Here is a 23,404-nt window from a genome sequence, read left to right as displayed (position 1 = left end):
TATGACACCTTCATGTCTAGCAACTTCTTTAACACAAACTCTTATGTTGCTAATAACTTGACGACACATATCCTCGGTTATTTTGTTGCATGCCTCAATGATTAGCACTTGCAGTTCCATCACTATGCAAGGATATTTAGGGAAAATCTTTTTCTTTAGAAATCCCCGAAGAAAATAATCACATGCATTCAAATCAGGACTGTTCAGGGACCAGTTCTATCCACATGCAAACCAATTAGGAAATAGGTTTGAAATGACATTTGCATTAAAAGTTTAAAAACAACAAGCCTAAAACAACTTCAGCTGTGTATTGTGCGTGCACATTAAAAAATATGTAGCATATTACTCCATGACTTAAGATAGCAACCATAATTCTTGGAGCTTGATGCACCTTTCCATGAAGCGCAAGTGGATTTTTAGAACCCCAAAAACACACATTTTGTTTATTAACAACCCAAAAATAGGTGAAAATGTGCCTCATCTGAAACTAAACATTGTTCAACAACACATCTTGGTTTACAGCCCATTCAGCAAATGTTATTCTTTGATATTTGTTGTCAATCGTTAATTTAGGCAGCATTCTTATTTTGTGCATATACAAATGCAAATCAGTTTTTAAAATTTGCTGCACAGATCGCCTAGAAGTTGCAAGTTGTGCTGCTGCTTTTCTTGTACATTTGCTTGGGCTCCTCAGCAACGCCGATCTGACTGCTTTGATATTCTGTGAAGAATTAACATTGGCAGGCCATTTGTGCTTACTCTCAAATACTAAATCATCACTATTAAATTTTTCGTGAAGTCTATGTATAGTTTTAAATGAGGGCGACCACCGAATGTGAAAATGTGCATGAAACTATCTTTGCGTAAGCACCGCACTTTTAATTTCATTAAAACCAACAGTCTTTACGCACTATTCAACAGTCAGTTTCCTTTGTCAGCCATCTTGAAAATATACACAAACAGCACACTTGGAAAGAGAAGAAACTAATATTCATGAACTGCTGTCACTTCTGCCAACATAAAAAACAATTATTAATTATTAACCTAAACAATTATTGGCAAAACAAATGTTGGGTCATTTTGTGCGCCACTATGTATATCTCTTAATTTCATATACATATTTATTTTCACATACTCATGCATAAATACCTTTATGTACACTTAAACACAACTCAAGCTTTGATTTAAATGCATAGATAAACTTAAATTATTATACAAATCACTTTCAAATTAATGAAACTTTTTTTTATTTCTAATTCCTTTTTTGTCTTAGAAGTTAAGGTCTGCATAAAAAAAATATGATGGATCAGTTATTTATATACTCCACTGTCACTTTTTAATATTTCCAATGTATGTAACATGTTTAATACTTTTAATGTAATGTTTCTTGTTAGAATATTACATCAGTCAATATAATTCAACAATCATTCTTCGTCATTTTATGTATTTCTATCAGTTAGTAGAATAATTCATTTGTGTTTATTGTTGTACTTGGCTGACAATGGCTGAATATTTTAACATCATCTTTGTAAGTGTGCTAAATTTATTCATGTGATGGTGACTGGAGAAGAATTTTATCCCTACTAATAGTCTGATATCATCTTCAGATGCTTTTTGTCTGCTGAGAGCATAAGGAGAATGGAGGCAAAAATAAAATGTGATATTGAAATTAATATGAACAGAAGAGTAGCACTAGCAGAGGCAAAGTTTTTCATTAAAGAAATGCTATTACCATTATTGATAAACTTAGCAAGTAAAAAATTATTTTCAAAATTCTAATGAAAAAAGTTTTAATAGATTAATGAAAATAAGATATTTGTACAATCATTATGTCATGTACTAAATTCTTTACAATTTAACCAGCTGTTAATAAATTATTTAATGATTAATTTATCAGGTGAGTGGATCTGATGTCAATGTGCTGTTAATTTTATGACCAGATCTCAAATTTGATAGATTTTTAAAAGTATAATTAGCTATTTTTAGGAAAAAATATTCTTTATAATAATATTAATAATTATAAAATATCTACGTTATAAAATGTGTAATTCAAGCAATAACTATTTAATGCGTAAAATAAAATTTTGTGCTGTAGAACCAGTTTTACACTTTATAGGCTATAATAGCTGCAGTCTAGATTATGATCTGGACCAGAAGTCCTCCTCATCACCCACAACCCATCTGCTAGCTGTTATTCTGTCTTCAAGAAGGACTTTTCAATTCTTTAACACTTCTTCATAATAACAATGATCTATTTAATCATGTATCTATATGATTAAATAAATAGGATGTGGGCATACTCAAAGTGTAAAATACATATTAAAGACATCTTAAAACTGGAAGGAAATAGTTATTACCTAATTATTTAATTTTTTTAAATTTATTTAACAAAATATTTAAAGTAGCTCTCTAGATAGGTAATTTATTAGTTATATAGATACATGAATATTCTATTTTCTGTGCCTACGTTTTAGTATGATGAACTACGAAGGTCTCTGGCTGAATGTTCTTGGGTGGACAAACCACAGTGGTTTAAAAAGATGTTACTTATAATGATGACGAGATCAAACGCACCAGTTTGCATAAAACCTTTTGGAATCTATATTATCAATTTAGAAAACTTCATAAAGGTAAGTAAGCGAAAGTGATTTTTATATGTTTGTATTTCAATATTTATGACATATTGTATCACATTTAAAATACATAAAACAATTTTTAAATCCACTACATTAAGCTTTAGTTTAAGGTGAAAATTGACAAACTTGTGTATGAATTTGAGCTAGTTTTTGCAATAAATTAAGCCTTGTGTTCTGTTCCATGTCGAGCCGTCCGGTGCGGCGATCTAGTGGGTGTTAGCGTTCACCGGAAAGTTAAGTCGTACTACCATTTTCGTCAGAATCCTGTGCAGTGCAGTTGCATTTTTCATTTCGTCCAGATGGACAATCAGTGTTACTCATAGTTACTAGTATTCGGTGCTCGAATCTGATCCAAGGTGGTCACGTCATACTCTTAGCCTGGATGGACTTCATTCTTTGTTCGGATGAACATTAGCTTTAATGTTTTATTTAATTTTTTACTTTTATATGTCAAGTTATACATTATGTTACAATTCATTTCATTAACTGTCAAGACAACAATCCATTAAATCATTATTCAGCAAGCAACAAGGTGTTATCTTCATTCAACACCTATGAACATACAGTCCAACCTCGCACTAAAATCGACCACCTTGTTATATACCATTCGTTCTCAAAGTGAGTGGTAATGCCCCCTTGTGAGTGCTGGAGGCAGGAGAAGGCCTACAGGAAGTTGGAGGCATTCAGGTGGTCTAGGAAGGCGATGACTCATTAAAAAACCAAAAGGCAAAAATTATGTTTTGCTGATATTTCAAACTAAAATGTAAAGAAAAATGTAAGTTTCAACTCAAAAATAAGATAAGCCACATTTAAAAGCAATAATTACAATTGCTTTTTTTAAGAGCACATCTTAAAAACAGCAATTGCAATTATTATTTTTAACAGATGGTAAGTTTAAAAATTTTGTGGGACGCTAGAAAATTGTTGATTCTCGATGTGGGCAGTGGGTGAAAAAGTTTGAGAATCAATGTTATATACTGTTATTGGAGGTGTTGAGCACTGTGTTGTTGATTCGGATGCTTGAATTAGGATTTAAAGTATCTTAATTATCAAACAATGGTGGTGCGTGTGTGTGTGTGTGTGTGCGTGCGCACGCATTACAGTCAATTTTAATATTGTTCTATAATGTTGTACTGGTAAAATTTTTATAATTTTTGCTGACAAGAATGTAAAATGTCCTATCTTACATACTGAGTTTTCTACAGAAAAGGCACACTAAAAAAGTAGAAAAAATAAAAGAATTTGAAAGGTGAAATGCTGTCAATTCACAAGTCATATTAATAAACCAATTACTATAGTTCATTAACCTTTATAATAATGTTTGCAATTTTCATTTAATTGATTAATTGAGTATATAAGTTAAATGTGGTTTGAACAATAATCTTAGTAGTTGTCCTTAAAAAAATGAACAAATGAAAAAATAATATGAATAGAAATATTATTTATTTAACACAAGAGATATTTATTTTAATACAAAATTTTATGGACGTACCATGTTTATGTAATGTTGAAAAGGTCAGTGTTGGAACAGAATATACCAAGATGATAAATAATGAATAAATAAATAAATTATTTAGATTTAGTATCGTTCATTTAAACCTGAGCTTAACAACTAACATATCAACTCTATGTAATTGCTGTAGAAAATTGAACCCTACAGAGGGAGTCCAGTTAAATTTTTTTTTAACTGGACTAACCTTTTTTAAAGGTTAGTATAATGTATCCTCTAGAAAAGTTTAGCCCCTCTTTGGTGACTGTTTAATTTCTGGAAGAAAATTAATTTTTATTACAGCCTACACAGTATTTGTCAGTCAAGGAAAAATTGTTGAAAAATAAAGGTACTGCTACCTCCTTGGATAAGAATGCCCTATCTTCCAAGGAGTTGTGAATGATATGGATTCTCACTGCTCAGAAGTGGAATTGAAACTATCTTCTAAATTTAATTTTTTTCTTTGAATGCTTCTTGCCACTTCCTACATTTCCTTTGTGGGTTAAGTTGTCCTTTATCACCAACCAGTCCTTTTTCTCATATCTAATCCTTTATTCCCAAATTCTGGTAGTCTGGATGTAAATCAGACTTCTCTTACTACTATTGATGTACTTGTTGTTTGAAAAGAGGAAATATTAATAGCCAACAAGACTTTAAGCACAAGAACTGCAGCTGTTGTCAACCAGAATTTCACTCTTTGTAATCAAAGGTGTGGTAGATTGTATTGCAACAGTTTTACAAAAAATGTTTAATGTTTTCCAGCTATTGGAAAGAAGCTCTGGTTTCCCCTATTCCTAAAAAAAAGGAGATCCAAAGTATTCAATAAAATTATTCATCAGTATTTTTCTGTCACATAGCATCTTACGATGTTAAAATGATCTTGTGTCTATGAAGTCCATTCATATGAAACTTAATAAAATGTTGTCTTTTACAAATCCTGAAGTTGAAGGTAGGAAATAGGTTGATCTATATTTTCACTTTAAAAAGTCCAAGGTACCTCATGACTTCTCAAGTTTACTTAATTTGGGATTAAAGATATTATATTAAGTTAGATAGAGTTCTACCTTTCTGAGAAAGTTTAAAGTTAAGGCACTAAGTTTGATTCTAATTATAGACCCATTTCTGCCCAGGGAGTTTTTTTTAATCGCTGAACATGATCATTCATAAGTATTTGTATCAATTTCTTAAACATCACTTTATATCAAAGCAGGATGGTTTCATACCAATGATGAGATCTACAATCACAAATTTAATGGAAATGATAAATTTTAATGAGGTTATTGTTTGTAATAGAGGGTCAATAGGTGTACTTCAGGTTTCAATAAGCTTTTGACACTACTCCACAAGGGATTTATGAAAGAAATTGTTTGAATTTGATGTAACTCAATCAATGTAAAAACAGATAAAATTCTTTCTATCTGACAGAATATTCAGAATTAAGATAACTGGTTCTCTGTCTAATGAACATGTTGCCACTTTTGATATTCCTCAGAAATCTAATTTGGGGCTTCTCTCTTTTATTTTTTTTATGAACGACTTTTGTAAAGGAGTAAGCTCCACTTACTTGCTGGGTGAAGAGCTGAAAATTGGTAAGAATATAACATGCAATAGCAATATGATGACTTTGCAAAATAATATTGATAAAATCATTAACTGGTTCTAGGAAAATTTTGTGTTACTTGACCTGCATAAAACAGTTAAAGTTACATACTTCTGAAAAATACTAAAAAAAAAGGTATGGTTATATGATGGGTAAAACATTATAAAAAGAGTAGGCTATGTTTGTAATCTTGGACCCCAGGGTCTTTTTTTTTTTAGATTTTTTCTAGTTCTTGGACCCAGGTCTTTTCTTCACTCCATATTTAGATAAAATCACATCCAAGGCCAGGAGAAATCTTCATCTAATGCAGTGGATCAGTTATTACTTTCAGCATCTTAACTTTATATTTAGGTTGTATTAACTAAATGTACAACTGATATACAGTATTGTACAATCAGCTGTATGGAGTACATACAGCTACTGAAAATAGCAATTAAGAAGTTCATCCGATATCTTACTCATAGAAGTTTTGTAGACTCAAACTACAATCAGCTTGTATGGAGTACATACAGCTACTGAAAATAGCAATTAAGAAGTTCATCCGATATCTTACTCATAGAAGTTTTGTAGACTCAAACTACTTACGGCAATGCAAGTGAAATATGAGTTCACTGAAAATCCATCACAGTTGGTTGTTGCAGTCATTTGTTAAAAAAAAAGAAAAGACAGACTATTATTATTAAAAAGTTAAATATTCTTAATATTGTAATAGGTGATTATTTAATTGCACTTTTTATTAAAAATATGTTAATACTACACATATTATTATACATATTAATTTACTATTACTTTTTTTTACATGATATTCTGATAATTTTAATTGTTGTGATGTTCTGTAATATTAATAAATTTTTTTTTATAGGTATTGAAGGTCACTTATTCTTCTGTCAATTTGCTTCAATCTTTAAATCGAAACTAAAAAGAAAAGTTTATAATCTACTTCATTGTTCACATAATGACACATTTAAATTGTGTTGTTTGATGTACAGCAATTTATAACGTAGAATTAAAAATTTTTTATGTAGTTGAAAAGAAACTTAAATAATTGTAATTTGCTATTTTTTTACTTTTCCATCTATATAGCTACATAGAAAGGAAAGTACCGTGATTAGTCAAAATTGGGCATATGCGGTTTTCACCGAAACTTGATGAATCGACCCTGATGGACCCCAGAAAACCAAAAAATGGCAAAATTGTCTAAATTTGTGCATACACGACAAATTGTGCATATATATGTATGTATGTTGGCATGTAAATTACCTTATTTCTGCAGAACTATTTGTATGATTTTCATTAAACTTGGCTATAATATTTCTATAGTAGGGGCATTGAAGCTATTAAATTTTCAATTCAAAATGTCTGTGGGGGGGATTACAGGGGGGGTGAAACTAAATCATTTCCAGATTTTGCATAATAAAGGTTATATTTTTTTTTTGATAATTTTTTGAATATTAATAAACAACTTTTGTCTAAAATTCAGCCCCACCCCCAAGAATGGTTTTAATTTTGAAATTATAGAAGGCAGTACAAAGGGTGATTTTCATTGCATTTTTTAAAAATGTTTTTGTGAATAATTATAAAAAAACATATTTTATGTAACATTTTTTTGCTAAATTGCACCCCCACTCCAAAAATAGTAATAATTTTGGAACGTTGTCGAAGGCAGTAGAGTGGGTCTCTTTCATTCCAGTTTTATCTATAGCATCTCGTTGGATCCATAAATCTTCTCCCCATCAAAGTGGGGTCTTAAGCCAGTCACCTCCCCCTTACACACCCCACATTCCATTTAGCAGCTAGACTACTGCTGCAGTCGTCTGCTGTGTTGTGACATCACAGGTGAGCGGTAGAATTAAATAAATGAATAATATTTAAAGTATAAAAATTTATTTAGTGGCTGCTAGTACCACCACACCCACATGAATGAAATACAGTAAGCGCACGTGCTTTAGTTAGAATCATTAAATTAAAAAATAAATAAATAAATAAACAAAAAATATTGTTTTTAAATAAAATTATAGGTATTTTAAATTAAGTTGTGTGTGTATGAGTGGAAAAGCCATGCATCAGAAAAAAGCCGTGAGATAGGAAAGTCTTACAACAGTGTTATTAACTTTTATTATGAGTAATAATAACTCACATAACCAGATTGACACTTTGTATTATAATTAATAAAATAATTTTAAAAAAATACATATATATATATATATATATATATATATATATATATATATATATATAGATAGATAGATAGATAGATAAACTACTTACAAAACCTACAAAAATCAGTTCCATAAATATGAATCCCCACCCTACTAATAAAGAATGAAAATGGTAAACTGGTCCATAAGAATAAAGACAATGCAGAACTCCTAGTTAAATATTTCAACAGACTCCTAAACTTTAATACCAACACCCCTATAACAACAACACCAGAAAACATCAACCCTCCCACAATAAAAGAAATCTACCAAGCACTTGGTGAGATCTAGAATTACAAAGCAAAGGGAGAAGATAAGACTTTTGTAGATATCTGAAAACATGCAGGAAAATCAGAAAAAATTGCCCTTCATCAACAGCTTGTCAACATCTGGATCAAAGAAGAACTACCAGAACACTAAATGACTGCCCTCATCCATCTGCTACATAAAAAAGGGACAAAACAGACTGTAACAATTACAGGGGAATCTCACTCCTAGACATAACATACAAAATTCTTTCAAGAATCATCCTCAACAGGATTGGTTCACAACTCGGAAAAGAACTAGAAGAATACCAGGAAGGTTTCAGACCCTGAAGGAGCTGTCTAGACCAGATCATGAGTCTCAAGCTAATAAGGAATTACAACAGGAAAAGAAACAAAGACATGGTAATAACAGTTGTAGATTTCAAGAAAACTTATGACAGCATCCACAGAGAATCCCTACTAAAAATTCTACGATACCTCAGACTACATAACAAATTAATAAACATGATAAAACTGACCCTCACAAACACTAAGTCGAAGGTAAAATTCAGAGGCAAGCTCTCGGTACCATTTGAGATCAAAACAGGACTGCACCAAGGTGATGGGCTCTCATTGCTATTATTCAACTGTGCTCTAGAAATGTTAATGAGGGAATGACTTAAAAAATGCCCCACAAAAGTAAAAATAGGTCAAAAAATAAAAAAAAACTATCTTGGTTTCACCGACAACTTGGCACTGATATCAAATGACAATGATAAAGCTAAATCACAGATGTTACAACTTCAAAACATTGCAAATAAAATTGGCCTGAAAATATCATTCAAAAAGATAGAAATTTTTCCACACAAACCAAAGCGGATTAAAAGAAGTAAATATAAACAAACAGTAATAAAATCAAAATAGTAACCAAATTTAAATACCTCGGAGAAATAATAATAAACAATCCAAACGAAAAAACCTCAATCCAAATAAAAAGAAACAAATTAGCTAAAGTTAAAAAATTTATCTAGTAATCTTACAATGAAAAATGCCTATCAATAAATGCAAAAATAAGAGACTAACTTAGTTATAAAACCAAAAGCCACTTATGTAGCAGAAACACTCTTCAATCTGAACGAACAATCAAAGATAGACAGACTCCAGAAAATCAAAAGAAAAATTAGAACATGTATCAATAAAAAGTACCAGAAAAATGGGCAGTGGTGGATTGTGCCAACAAAGACGTGTGTAGAGTTAGAACCCATCACTGATACTATGCGTAAGAGGAGACTAGCATTCTTTGGACATATCATGAGGATGCAAGATTTAAGACTTCTGAAACAGCTAGTACAGTACAATCTCGACTCAAAAAACACCAAGACAGGATGCAGCTGGATCAGAAATATGAGAGTATCTGAATGAAATTGGGTTTACACCAGAAGACACCACAGATAAGATAAAATTAAACAAGAAAATCAAAAACCCTCACTTCACTTTCAAAAGAAAAAACTCACTACATGAACATTTTCAGCACTAGAAAGGGCACAAAGATTGGAATATATGAAAAAGTACTGGGAGGACCACTAGGCTCAAACAGTCCCATCGTAGAGACTTGGATAATGAACTGACTAAAGGGATCCTATGCAGTCATAAAAGATAATAATAATAATAATAATAATCATAGATAGTTAATCTGTCTCTTACTTAAAACTATCAATAATTGAAATAACAAACCAAACCAAATTTTAGAAATACAACTTTTTAATAATTTACTTAAAATTATTTCAATCACTCTTCAGTGACTTTTGCTGTTATTCTTACAATGATAATAGTTGATATTATGCTGTGTCTGTTCATTCAGTACATCATTGTTATGTTTTTAAGTGTTTTTACTAGGGTAAAAGTGTTTTTAAGTTCAAATGTGTTAATATGTTGCTCTTTTTTGTGTTTAAAAGAATTTCAACATTGTTGGATTTGCCTTCAATATGGCCAGGAAATACTGACTGTGTTTCTGTAAAAGGTTTTTAATTGTTTTTTTGTATCTATGTTTGAAGCTGTATCCCATTTGTCAGATGTAAAAGATTGTGTCATTAGTTTATATATTCCAGAGGCATTGAAGTTATTCTATTCTTTGGTTAATGATTTGTTTTGTAATTCTGAAGGCCACATTGCTTATTTTTATTTATTTATTTATTATTTTCTCATCTATATAACCTTATCATAATAAGAGTGCATAACCTAGTCTGCAGATCATACATTTAAAAGCAGATAATTAATGTTAGCTTAGGATCTTAGGAGCTTAGGATGAAGTGTTGTCATTCATCATTTTCTACTTATTTTGAAAGGATTTTGTTTGTTGCTTTTGGTGATGGTAAGGTTAAAACAAATTTATCTGCTTATTATGTTTCTGTTTTGTTGTAAAGATTAATTTGTAGTGTATTTTGCTTATATATGTAAATTTTGTATGTATATGTGTTGCACATGTGTTACTATGTACAATGAGTTATCATGGTACAGTAAGATGGTGTCATCAACATGCCTGTGCCAGTAAATGTATTGTAAAAGTTAAGTTAAAGTTAAGTTAAAGTTAAGTTAAAGTTAAGTTAAAGTTAAGTTAAAGTTAAGTTAAAGTTAAGTTAAAGTTAATATATTGTAAGTTACCTGTTCAGCAAATGTATTGTAGAAGGATTTCCACTAGGGTGCAGGAAAGAAGGGAACCTAGGTTCCCTTATTTGTGAAGTGATAACAAATCTATCACTTCTTTTTCTATTGAATGTCTTCAGAATTTTTTAGGACTGAAACCTATATTTTGTTAAAATTTTAGTTTCACATCATTCTGTTTCAGTTAGTCTACATCTCACCTATTTGTTTTTAGTCTTTTCTTTACTTTTTAAATTTCAATCTAGATCACATCATTATTAAATCATGACCATAATTAATTTCTACTTTTGAATATATTTTATAGTCTGTAATTTGAAAAATTATGTAAAACGGGATAAAATTTTATTTAAAAAAAAAAAAAAAAAAGAAATGACAGATGCTTCTAATTTTACTACATATGATGAAAGTGATTTCCTTTAACCTGAATCCAGGTACTTCATTACAAAAGATTTGCTGCCAGTTTTAATTATATTAATTATCTCACAGTTAGTTTTCAGTTTGTTAGGTAAATATAAGACCAACACACTAGGTTGGTCAAGTGGTGAATCATCATTGCAAATCAGCTGATTTCAAAGTTTGACAGCTCTAAGGTTCAAATCTTAGTAAAGGCTTAGTAAGGTTCAAATCTAGTAAAGTTACTTTCATATGTATTTGAATACTAGATGGGTGGATACCAGTGTTTTTTTTGTGGTTAGGTTTCTAGTAACCATACATCTCAGGAATATTTGACCTGAGACTGTACAAGACTACACTTGTACCAAAGTTAATACCTTACTTCTGTTCCAGAGGCTAAACATAAAAAGAAAAGAAAAGGTTGTTTTATGAAATTAATAAGGGTTGTTAAAAATAACACTTTTGAAATTTTCCAATTCAAAAAATTTCTTGTATAAAATCTGAAGGTCATGATGAAAATCATGGAAGATGTGAAGTATTAAGTCTTTTCAGATCAAGCAATGACCAATAATACATTTTTGCAATGTATGATAATTACATCGTAATTATCATATCTTGAGCAGTATAATAGATAGTGTCATCTTGCTCAAACAAACTTTCTCATTAATTTTCCTTTAATACTACAAGACACTGTTGGACTATTTTTTTACAAAAACAATGATCAAATTTTGATTACAAAACAGTGGGAGATTGTATACCACCAGTTTTACTAGTATGTTTCTAGTAAAACTAGTAAACTAGTATGTTTTTACTAGTTGTTAATAAAAGGTTTTAGTCATTTTCACTGATCCAAATTCAGCTATTTTGATTGTTCACACTGCCATACAGCTGAAATCAAGTTTTATCCCTAAAATACACATGACCATCTTGTCTCATTTTCATCAAAAAAAGAAAAAAGATCAACAATACTTGCAAACACTCTTCGTAGTCTGTTGGTAATGGTACAATAAATGAATAGCAACAGTAACCAAAACACTTTAATTTTCCCATAAAAATTGATCATCTTATAATACAACCAGAAATTTCATACTCTAGAGAACAAAAGTACTTCTGTTTTCTCTAAGTTTAATACTTTCTACTTGATTAATAATGTTACATCTACCTGAGAATCAAAATGCAACAGTTTATCTATATTTAAATTTAGTTATTTAAATTACAATCAATCCGATTGTAATTCTGTTTTGACTGTATTATTGTAATTCTGTTTAATTATCTTCAGGTATACAATGGTTATCTCCTGTAGAAGTAATTAATGATCTGAGATTTTGAGGAAGATCATTAAGAAACAATAAGAAGAAACCCAAATCACTTTCTATAGCATTCTGCACCACAGAAAAGGGGTCTAGGAGTGAAGGCCAACATTAGAAATGTTTCTTATCAAAAACTGTAATTTCAAATGTCTGTTAACAGTCAGCAGTAATGACTTAAACCACTTGTTTGATAAAGTGACTTTCTGATACCATTATTACTCAAAGCTGTCATTCCTATGAAAAAATTAACTAAATCAGATGATTTACAAAGTATAAAAAATTAAAAAAAGGAATGTTTTGCACCCTGGAAAAGAGTGGAAGGAAGAAATAAGGAAATTTTGAGGTGGAGAAATTTGGCCAGGAGTTGCTAAAGATAAAACAGAATGAAAAAGATTGGTGTCTGTTTTCTGGAAGAGTATGGTGGAGAGATTTCAAAAGATAGTTAATGCCTGAAAAGTGAAGTAAAGAACTGTAAATACATTTCTTTGATACTTAAATTAATTGTTCACATAGCCATATCTATATGCATTTTTAACTTATAAAAATATATTTTTAACAATGATTTTTGACTTTGGTTAAAGTCCTACCAGTTAAAATATAGTTGAAAGTATGTATCAATAAAGACATTTAATGAAATAAAAATCTGATTTTAAACTTTGGTTTTTAAAACAATCCAGGTTTTTAAAGCTTGAGAGTCATTATTATTGAAATTCAAACTTTCAAACACTATATATCAATCCATTTCTAAGCAGGCAATTCACCTTGAATGTTAATCATTTATTGTTTATTGTGATGATTATTTGATATTAATTTTTAACTGAAATGATTATTATTTAAGAACCTATTTATTTTCTAACCTCAGCCAAGGCTGATTTTGTACATTAATGCAAAAGGTTTGTTATTAAAGTACATATTTAAATTAAAGGTTTATTATTATTACTATATTTTTTAAATACTTTCTAAAAATTAGAAAACTAAATAATAGAACCAAAACTAGGAATTGAAAAAGTTTTCTTAAACAATCTTGACAGTAAGAAAACCAATCTTTTTTCAGGAAATTTAAAAAGTTTGTTTTAAACAGATTTTTTTCAAATAGTTTAGAAAGCAGGTATATAATTGTCTTATAATTTTCCTGAAGGTTCTTCATTATGGTAGAGAATAAAACTGAATTATTCGAGCAGCCAGGAAGAAGTCCATCAGTAAAAGATTCATTAATTATATTTGCAAAATGGACAATAATAATACATTGAACATCATTTAAAGTAGAGGCAGGAATTTCAACAGTTCAAACTGAATGATTATTATTTTAATTCAAAGTATGTTACAATTTCTTGGATATTAACTGAAAACAAAATTATTAAATCATTCAAGTTCAAGGTGTATTCCCTGCTTTGCAATGGATTGTTATATAGAATTTGAAAGTTTGAATTTCGATATTAATCATATCACAAGCTTTAAAAACTTGGATTGTTTTAAAAACCAAAGTCTTAAGCCAATTTTTTGTTTCATTAAACCTTTTCACTGATACTTTCAACTGTATTTGAACGGTTGGAACTAATCAAAGCCACAGATCTTTAGTAAAAATCTATCTACCTATATTTATTTAGATATATATAATTTCTACAGGAACCATTTTTTGATCAATAACGCAGGCGGTGCCGAAAAAGAATGAATAGCGAAAGGGTTAAGCCAACTTTTCAGATTTTATTTTTCAGTTTGATTTTGTTAAAGCAATGGATAATTAAAGTAAACTAAATTTATCGTAAAAGGTAGATTAAAGCGATATTGTAGTATACAAATTTTTTAACAAGCTTATGTATGAAACGATTGGTCAACATGTATGAAAAGATTATTTGAGTTTAATTACTTAAATTTCAAGTTTTTTGCTGTACAGTAACTTACCGGCACTCGATGCAGCTTCATATCGTACTGTTACAATCGATATATATCTCTCTCGACTTTGTCGAATGTGTTTGTAGGCTATTGTTTGATGTCCAGAGCTGTGGTGCTGTTCTTAGGTCTTTAATTTACCAATAATTATAAATAGTTAGCTAACTTTGGCATCGGTTTGATAGTGTTACAGTTGAAACTTTAATAATGGTGGTGAAAGTGTACATTTCAGGCATATCGGGCAACAAAGAGGTAATTTATTTTTGGATTTTTTTTATAGTAGGTTCATATTTTTTTTTTTTTAATAACCTTGCATGATAATTTTATTCCGCTATATGAGTCAACCATGAAGCATAACAAATATATGATGTTAGATAACGTTACTTGAATTTACATTTTATAATGAGAATTTATTAGAACGATGCCATTTCATTTTTTCTGCATTACATTTTACTATTAATTGGGCTATCGAGTCAGCATACGAACTATAGACAAAATACCATAGTATAATAAAATCATGTCTTTCTTTTTTCTGTAATAATTTTAGTTTTAAACCATTCAAAAATAATTTTCTTGTGTCGTGCTTGACGAATCTTTTACGAATTTTAAAGCTCCTTAAATCTTGTGTTAAGAAAGTAACTCTACCACACATTAAGTGAAACCATTCTACTTTTACTAAGATTTCACCAAATATGTATTTTTTCTTTTCAGTACCTCGGCCCTTTTGAGTGTAATTTTATCAGCTTTTAGGTACATTAATTGATGATTTTTTTTTTCTGTAATTCATTGTGCATCAAGTGTAATGCACTTAATATACTGTACTTTATTTCTGATTTAAATTTAATTACCTCTTGATAATGCCATTTTTTCCCTCATGTATTTGAAGTTTAGCTTATTCTATACTTATCTAGTATGTGAATTTTTGGTAGCACCAGAATGTACTATTTTGAAACTTTACATATTTTATTTTCAAAATATCTATACATTTACATTTGAAATATGCATAGGCATGCCAAAAACTAGCCATGCTTAATTTAATAAGTTCAATAATTTAGTCGGATAGTATTCATTTTAATTGGGAGTTAATTTATGACTTTGTTAAAATCTTGCTACCCTAGCCAATATTTAGACTTTGTTTGCAGAAAAGAAATTACGATTAGTTTGAAATTTGCCAAAATATAGGGTTAAAGTAATTCGTTGATTTCATATTATCATCCCTATGGAGCGACAGTAATTGGATTTCTAATGTGTTTCCTTCTTAAATATTTTAATTTTTGCACCATATAAACAGGGCTGTGGAATAAATTCCACAACTAAAATTCTTGTTCAACTTTGTTTTGTTTGTTTGTTATTTAATTGTAATGATCTTTTGTTTCTTTTATTCTATAATTCTATTGAATTTAATTAATTTTACATAATTTTTTTATATTTTACATATTTTTTTTTCTATAATTATTGATACATTTCATTAACCATATTGTTTGCTGATTAATCATTTCCTTGGTTTTCCATCTTTCAATAGTTCATTGTGAGGTATTAGGAATATTAAGTTTGCTCATGTTTCAGAAAGTTTTATTGACTTGTTAAATAATTGTAACAGCTTACATTGCCAATAAATTAAAAATATAGGGTTTTCTTACAGTATTAATAGTAGGATTTTCTATTTATTTTAATTTTTTTTTAAATTGATGTTTAGCTATTAAATATTAGTTTTGCTCATTTATCTTTTAATTGTAGTGATCTTTTGTTTCTTTTATTTTGTAATATTATTGTTACTGATTTTAATTAATTTTTCTCATATTCTCTGTAAGTATTGAGTATATTTCATTAACCATCTAGTGCTTGCTGATTGATCATTTCTGTACACTTCATGAAAAGCACAGACCTGTACTCTATTGATTAATATCTACCCATTTACAAGTGTCATTAAATAATTAAAGAGACCAATGACCAGAAAAATTATTATTTATAAAAAGACAATGAAACTAATTAACATAATTTTTTACATAAGTCCATTTAATATTTAGACCTTTAACCCATCCTCTGAGCTTTCTTATTATAGTAGTAAAGGATTGTTCACCTTTGTGTTAGAGGTGTTCTTGTGCTGAATTTTTGACCTGTGCGTTGTTGACAAAGTCAGTGGAATATAAAAACTGAGAGGACCAAACAAAAAAAATCTGGTTATTTGTGATCCTGATTGTAAGGTAGATGTAGAAAAACCTTCCGACTCAACAATTGAATGACTTTCTGTGTTTTGAGCAGTATAGGTTGGGCTTTATCACGCAGTGATAAAGCCCAACCTATACAGTTACGCATATTCAGTTATGCTGGTTTAGAGAGAACCAGGATGTTTCCTCCCTACTGCTAGTTTTACTTTATTTTCTAGTATGTTACAGTAGTACACACTTTTGATTGAACATTTTTCTTCCAGATGATTTCAATAGATTGGGTCTTTATTTATCTAAATTACTGTAAGCATCATTTTACTGAGTGATGTATAGGTTCTGAAGTTTTTCCTTTCAGCCGAACTCTGAAGTTTCCATTCCTTATATTCATGTTTGGATTCCAGCTCAAAATGATGAATTAAGTTAAGCAGTTTAAAAAATCCATTACCTTTTACCAAAAACCAATGTTTAAGTTCCATGGAAATGTGAATTTAGGTCTTTGTGATTTTGAGTTGACTGTCTATCTATTAAGTTAACATCTTGAATGTGATACTTTGTGGAAATTCAACTTATCAAGGATAATGGATAGTAACGCTCTCCAATAATACCTCATAATTGTACCAATTGTTACACTAAAAATTTTGAATTTTTCCAATTTTTTATGCATCTATCTTTATAAATAAGAGCATTTATGTGATTTACAAAGGGGAGTCGATACTTCCACTTGTATTTTGGTATAGTGAAAATCAGTGGCACTTTTTTCACCTGATTTAAATTGTACAATCCTTATAAAAATTTGCACAGTTAATACACTTTTTACCGTAGTATGATAAATATCCATGAGCAAGTTTCAGCCGGTTTTACACCTTCAGAAATAAAGATCTTATCTCACACAAGCTGTTGTTGTTCCATGGAATACATTTCAAGCACAACCAACATTTTGAAATAAATAAAGGTTATAATATTGGAAATCCTTTTCGAAAAATAGGTGATAATAGGTGAAAAATAATAGGTGAAAATAGGTTTTTTTTTGTTAGGAATGCCACAGTGTCATGATAGTTAATTTGAATAGTTTATTCAATTAAAAATATGCACTGTTGCCATTTGTGTTTTTAATCATTGAATTTCTCTACAATATCAAAAGCATTGAGTTATTTCCAGGAATGGTATTGGTTAAAGTGGGAAAATACTTTAATTTGTATTCAATTATTAAATTGTCACCTAAATTTTATTTCAGTCTTTTTTTTGTAGTGTACCAGTTTGTTTAAAATGATTTCTAAATGAGCCCAATGGATACAGTAGTAGACACATTTTCTTGAAAAGATAGTTTTTATAGAGATTACTTTATTTTCTTTATACTTTGGTACCAGAGTGACAGGTGTAGAAATTCTTATCTGAAAAGTAATTGAAGAATGTAAAAATCTCCCAATGTATACTATTTCAGATACCTCAAAATTAAATAGTTATTTTATATATGAGACTGTTAACAATTGACTCGGTTTTTTTTTCTCTTTTACTAGACGGTTTTATTTGATTTAATAGAGAGAATGTCAATAGAAAGTTTTTCATTAATGTGTTCACTTTCTAAACAAGTTTTTTTTTATCCCATTTGAGTAACCAATTAACATAATACCCCTTCTTCGTACTGTATTTCCTTTTTACATCTTTAAGTGTTACAGGGTTATTGCAATTAGCCTCAGTTTATACAGAAATCATAACAAGTATGCAGATGAATTTACTTTTCCCGTATTGTACTCTGTGCCATTTTATTGTGTTTAATTTTCATATGTAACTGGAAAAAGAAATTATCTGGTAACTAAAGAAATGTTTTATGTTGGGTAACACATTTCTTTAATCAGTTGCTTACTTATGATACATATGATACTTAACTGATGCATATGATACTTCCTTCCCATGCTAAACTACTGGCAAACTATATTTTTAGATTTTAACATTATGATTTCTAATCTTTGTTTCTTAGAGTTTTGGCCTTTTATAGTTACTTTTACTTCTAAATTAACTAAATCTGTGTATCTTAGTTTTCTAAAAATCTAGCCCTTGTGAGTGTTTTCACAAACCTCTCTTTTCTTAAGTTTTTCCTTAAACTGTCAACCTATCTAGTTTTCTACATTCCTTTAAAACAGTTTCAAAAGAGTTTGTTTTTAATACTGTTTTAAATTTAATTAAGTGTTACACTCAAAATTTAAAGCCTTTCTAAAATGAACCATTGAGTTTTATGTTTATCTTATAGAGTAAGTTTCTTTGCTGCCTCTGCTACAGTTTATCCAAATATGTAAGTGAAACAGTTTTTAAATGAAAAATTGTTACTTAGACATTTTTGAAGATTTTTCTTAATAACAATGGCTTAATATCAAATTGATATTTGGGTAGTCATATAGAGTGTGATATTGCTTTGATTTACGTAAACTGTTTTAACATGAAAATGAAAAAAAAACAAATTATTTAAAAAACTTGGGGTTAAAAAAGATAACTCTTCCTGCATTTCAAAGATCCTTAGCTTGTACTTGATAGCTGTATTTTTATGTAGTCTGTATCAGTTTTTATATTTTTTCACTTAATTTTTTCTGAAAATGACTTTTTCATATTACGTTTTTTCTTTTCCTTTGTTTTAAATAAAACTAATGTTTAAAATAAAATACCCTTTAAAAAATTATGAAGACATAAAAAATGGATTGAAAGATAAAAGATTATTATTTTCAGATCTTCTTAAAGGGTTTAGTAACAGTCATTAAAATTATTGTTTGTAGTTGGTTTTAATTTAGCACGGACTTCAAAAATTAGAGATTTAACAAATTTAAGAGATTTCTCTTAAATGTTTTTTTTTTATCTTTAAGCATTTTTTCTTAAAGTTTTTTTGTTTATGTCAGTATGTAATTAATTCACATTGCTTTTTACATTGGTCATTATTTTGTGATTTTTCTTCCCATAGAAAATAATTTTTCAGTTTCCTTGTATATTATGGTCACCTTAAACTAATATTTTGTTTACATCATTACATTTTCTCCTGGCCTTATACAGTTATTTATTTCAAACTGAATTTCTCTTAGATCATTAAATCTATATAGTTTATTATTTCTCCTTATTAACTTGCATTTAGTTTCTTATAGAACGTCACTGAATTGTAGTAATCTTTTGTTTTTATTTGTATATTATTCTGCTCAAAATGTTTTCCTTCAGCTCCTTTACTATTTCTTCTACATGTGTATGTGCCCATATATAACCACACACCTTATACATGTGCCCACATGTTAAAATCATTGAAAAGAAATGGATTTTTGTCTTTTATGTTTTTATAATGAGCATCTCCACTTCCTCTACTGTGATCTTATTTACCTTAATAAAAAAAAATGCTGGAATTTTGAAATTTTATTCATTGTAAACTTAACTCATGTTAATTTTTCAACATCAGGTATGAACATTTTTACATTTTATGTAAAATCTTTGATAATAAAAATGTTTTTTCAATAGCTGTAATTATTAACTAGTGCCACAGAAGTATAAGATCAGAATACAGAAAGCAGTTAAATGAACGTGTAGGATGTAACAGTATGTGTTGAGATTAAATGATCTTCGTTGAATATTAAGAAAAAATAAAAAAAACTTTAGAATAAAGTAATGATGTAACTAGTGACAAAAAATATCATCACATGATTAGTCATTTTTAACATTTATTTAATGTATATATTTATGGATTTTCTTTTAATATCAACAATTTTATAAAATTATTTTAATGTTATGCTTAGTGACTATTGTAATAAAATTATTTATTTTGATATCACTTACATTTCTTAATCATTTTACCTATTAAATATCCCTGCTTTTTTTTTATAATATTTTTGTGTGTAAAATTTAATATCATTTTCTTAGATATATTTATTTAATCTTATAGAAAAAAGTGCCAAAATGTTTTGTTACCTACCTTAGTATCTTTATCAATCTTTTATTTTTATTTATTTGTTTTGAGTTGAGTCATTCGAGTTTTAATTTGTTCCTCTTATTGGTTTCTGTTTGTTAATATTTTATACTAAACATATGTTTCCTTATTAACGAGATGCAAACATTTACTGACTTACCAAATTGGGTGTACGTTTTTAAGATTCTGCTACAGATTTACATCTACTTATATTTGTCATGTTAAAGTTCACTTTGCCTCAAACTTCACAACTTTATTGACTCGCATGATTTTCTACATTCTACAAGACTACATTTCAAAAGTCTATTCTTTTCTGTCTGATTTTGCCGTTGTTCATTTTTCATTATCAAATTGATAGTTTCCATACAGTTATTTTTAAGAATTGCTTGGCAATTCTTAAAATATTAGTAGATATTTTTTGCATGAAAGCTCTCTATGCTCATTCCAGTCTGTTTTGATGATGCCTTGTTTCATCCATCTGTTGCAATTTTAACTGTCTTTTGTAAAACTTACGGATTATCATTTTCTGCTATTATAGCATTTAATATAATTACTTATAATTTTCGTTTTCTATCGTATTTCATAATGTACATCAATTTCTTATTTAATTTTAAAATAGAATTTTTCTCATAAATCCATCTAATTTCTGTTTCATTTAATTTGATTTTGGTTTCGGGAAAAACCAACAAAAAAAATCAGATCTTAACATCTTTATTCTTTCTTTATAACTGCTCTCAAATTTATCTTTTAATTCCTTTGGTGCTGTTTTCAAGAAAAAAGAACAACTCGCCCATTTCACTATCCTCTGTGCTATTTGTTTTTATTACATACCTCATTGCTTTGGGATTGAGTTTAGACTGGTTTTTTTTTGTTGCAGCTACTTTATATTTATATTCTTGTATATATTCTTATAAATGACTCCTCTTTCCCCATATTTTACTTAAAAATTAATATAGAAATCTATTTTTAGAAATTTAAAAACCAAATTTCATTGAACTTAATTATTTTACAAAAATTTTAAAGTAAATACTTTAGAGAATAATATCTCAGTTATTATGATGGGTCAGATAATAATAGATATTTTAATTTAAAAAAAATTAATTTGGCAATCTCCATGATGGAGTGGTAATGTCTTGGCCTTTAATCCAGAAGTCCTGGTTTCGAATCTTGGTCAGGTATAACATTTTTCATACGGTACAAATTTCCATATTCATATTCCCATGCTCAAGCTCTGTGGTGAATTAATTCATAAAAAAAAAACCTTTATATTGCTTTTCGTTGTATCAAGATGTCAACTTATAACTTTTTATTTTGTTATTTATGAATTATTTGAAAATAATAATTATTTTTTGAAATTTATTATTCTTAAAATTCTGAAATTTTCTAAATTTGGATTTAATATCTTATGTAATGAGAAGCTGTCAACTTTGTTTTAGGGACAGAAAATCAAGGATCTTTAGATCTGCATTAATTTAACATTTTATTCTTGAGTTTGTTTGATGTTAGTAAACTCTCTGTGTATATATTGAAAGTTTGTGAATACCATTTCTTAATAGCATATCTGTTTTTAATGAAATTTATGAACTGATTTAAACTTATTCATGATTCAGACTTGGCTATGTCATTTTTAAAATGTTTCAATTGATTTAGAACCTCTTTGTTGGAAGGATTTTTTGTTTTGTTATGGAGTTTTGAATATAATTTTTATCAACAGTTAATAAGAAAATTATTTAATCTTCATTAAATGTTAACAAATTATATCTGAAACTTTTGTTTACATTAAATACTTTCCATAATTAAAGTTCTACTTTTGTCAGAGGGTAAAGGTAGGCTTATAATGTAGTCTTCTTATTTTAAAATAAAGACAGAAGAAAATTACATGAAGGAAGTATTCTCTATATCACGATATGATCACCTTTGATACAATCATGGAAGCATCATACAAATGAGCATTATGGAACAAAATATTTTGAAAACCTTTTCTAGCTTTCTTCAAATCCTGATGTAACATCATTGCTACTCAAAAAATTGTAGAAATTGTATTTTATGATTGAACTAGTGTCAGGGTGTGCCTACAGCATGCCTCCACAGGTAGTCCCTCCGGGTTGCCCTGGCAGCGGGCGGCGTCCCGGAATGGTGCCCAAAATTGATTACCTCTTGTGTAAAAATTTTTTTTGAATAATGCAAATTGATATAACTGAAGTTAAATTAGAAATTGATACTAACGAATCAGGATTTTCCGCTAGTGATTGGTACATCCCAGTGCTAAGCTAAGGGGGACGCACACATAGACACGCATACAAATGCCATTGAGTAGGTAGGATTAGTTTATAAATGTGTTTTTAACCCTCCTTTTAATTTTTTCCCCTCAAAAATCTACTTGTTCCATTCTATGTTGAGCCAGTTGGTGCTGCACTCTAGCATCTACTAGTGCTGGCCGGCGAGTTAATCTAATATGACCATTCTATGTAAGAATCCTGCACAGTGCGGTCGTGTTTTCATTTCATTCCAAGGGGACTCATAGTTTCTTGATAATGTTCAAGTTCAATTATGACTAAAGTGTCATACATTCTTAAGTTTAATGTAACTATTGTAATTCAATCTAAATGTCAAGGTCGACAAGAAATTAAATATAACGATTCAAAAAAAACATAGTGTTGCTTCATTTCATCATCTACCATCTCAACAAAAATACAGTTCACACTAGCTCTAAATTCTACCACTACTTAAATTATTAATTATCAATTGAAAAAAGCACATTTGTAAAACAGAGTAGAATGGAATACATGGTTGTTAGGGGATGTTTAGATGTTTTATCCCCCTATTTATTGAATATCCTGGACATTCAACCATTTCAGTTTAGTAGAAATATGCCTGATGGGG

The 23,404-nt window shown here is 29.1% G+C and overlaps 2 protein-coding genes across 4 annotated transcripts in view; both read left to right on the top strand.

Moving 5' to 3' along the window:
- The window catches only part of LOC142331348 (odorant receptor 2a-like), a 45,071-nt gene extending 38,395 nt beyond the window's left edge, over window positions 1-6,676 (top strand). Inside the window, exons 7-8 of one of the 3 annotated variants that reach the window (XM_075377183.1) lie at window positions 2,475-2,630; window positions 6,588-6,676. In XM_075377183.1, coding sequence (XP_075233298.1) covers window positions 2,475-2,630; window positions 6,588-6,644 — 213 coding nt within the window. In that variant the 3' untranslated portion in view covers window positions 6,645-6,676. Of the gene's footprint in view, window positions 1-2,474; window positions 2,631-2,801; window positions 3,155-6,587 lie in introns of those variants that run through there. The other 2 variants (XM_075377185.1, XM_075377184.1) reach the window with 2 other exon arrangements.
- Window positions 6,677-14,491: 7,815 nt separating this feature from the next.
- Window positions 14,492-23,404, top strand: part of LOC142331798 (SH3 domain-binding glutamic acid-rich protein-like) — a 62,159-nt gene continuing 53,246 nt past the window's right edge. Inside the window, exon 1 of the mRNA XM_075377916.1 lies at window positions 14,492-14,674. Within this exon, the coding sequence (XP_075234031.1) occupies window positions 14,630-14,674 (45 nt within the window). The 5' untranslated portion in view covers window positions 14,492-14,629. The remainder of the gene's footprint in view (window positions 14,675-23,404) is intronic.

Source organism: Lycorma delicatula, chromosome 10, assembly GCF_047948215.1.
Source record: "Lycorma delicatula isolate Av1 chromosome 10, ASM4794821v1, whole genome shotgun sequence".
Classification (NCBI taxonomy): domain Eukaryota; kingdom Metazoa; phylum Arthropoda; class Insecta; order Hemiptera; family Fulgoridae; genus Lycorma; species Lycorma delicatula.
The sequence above is the reverse complement of the archived record's forward strand: the minus strand, read 5'-3'. Positions and strand labels throughout refer to the sequence as shown.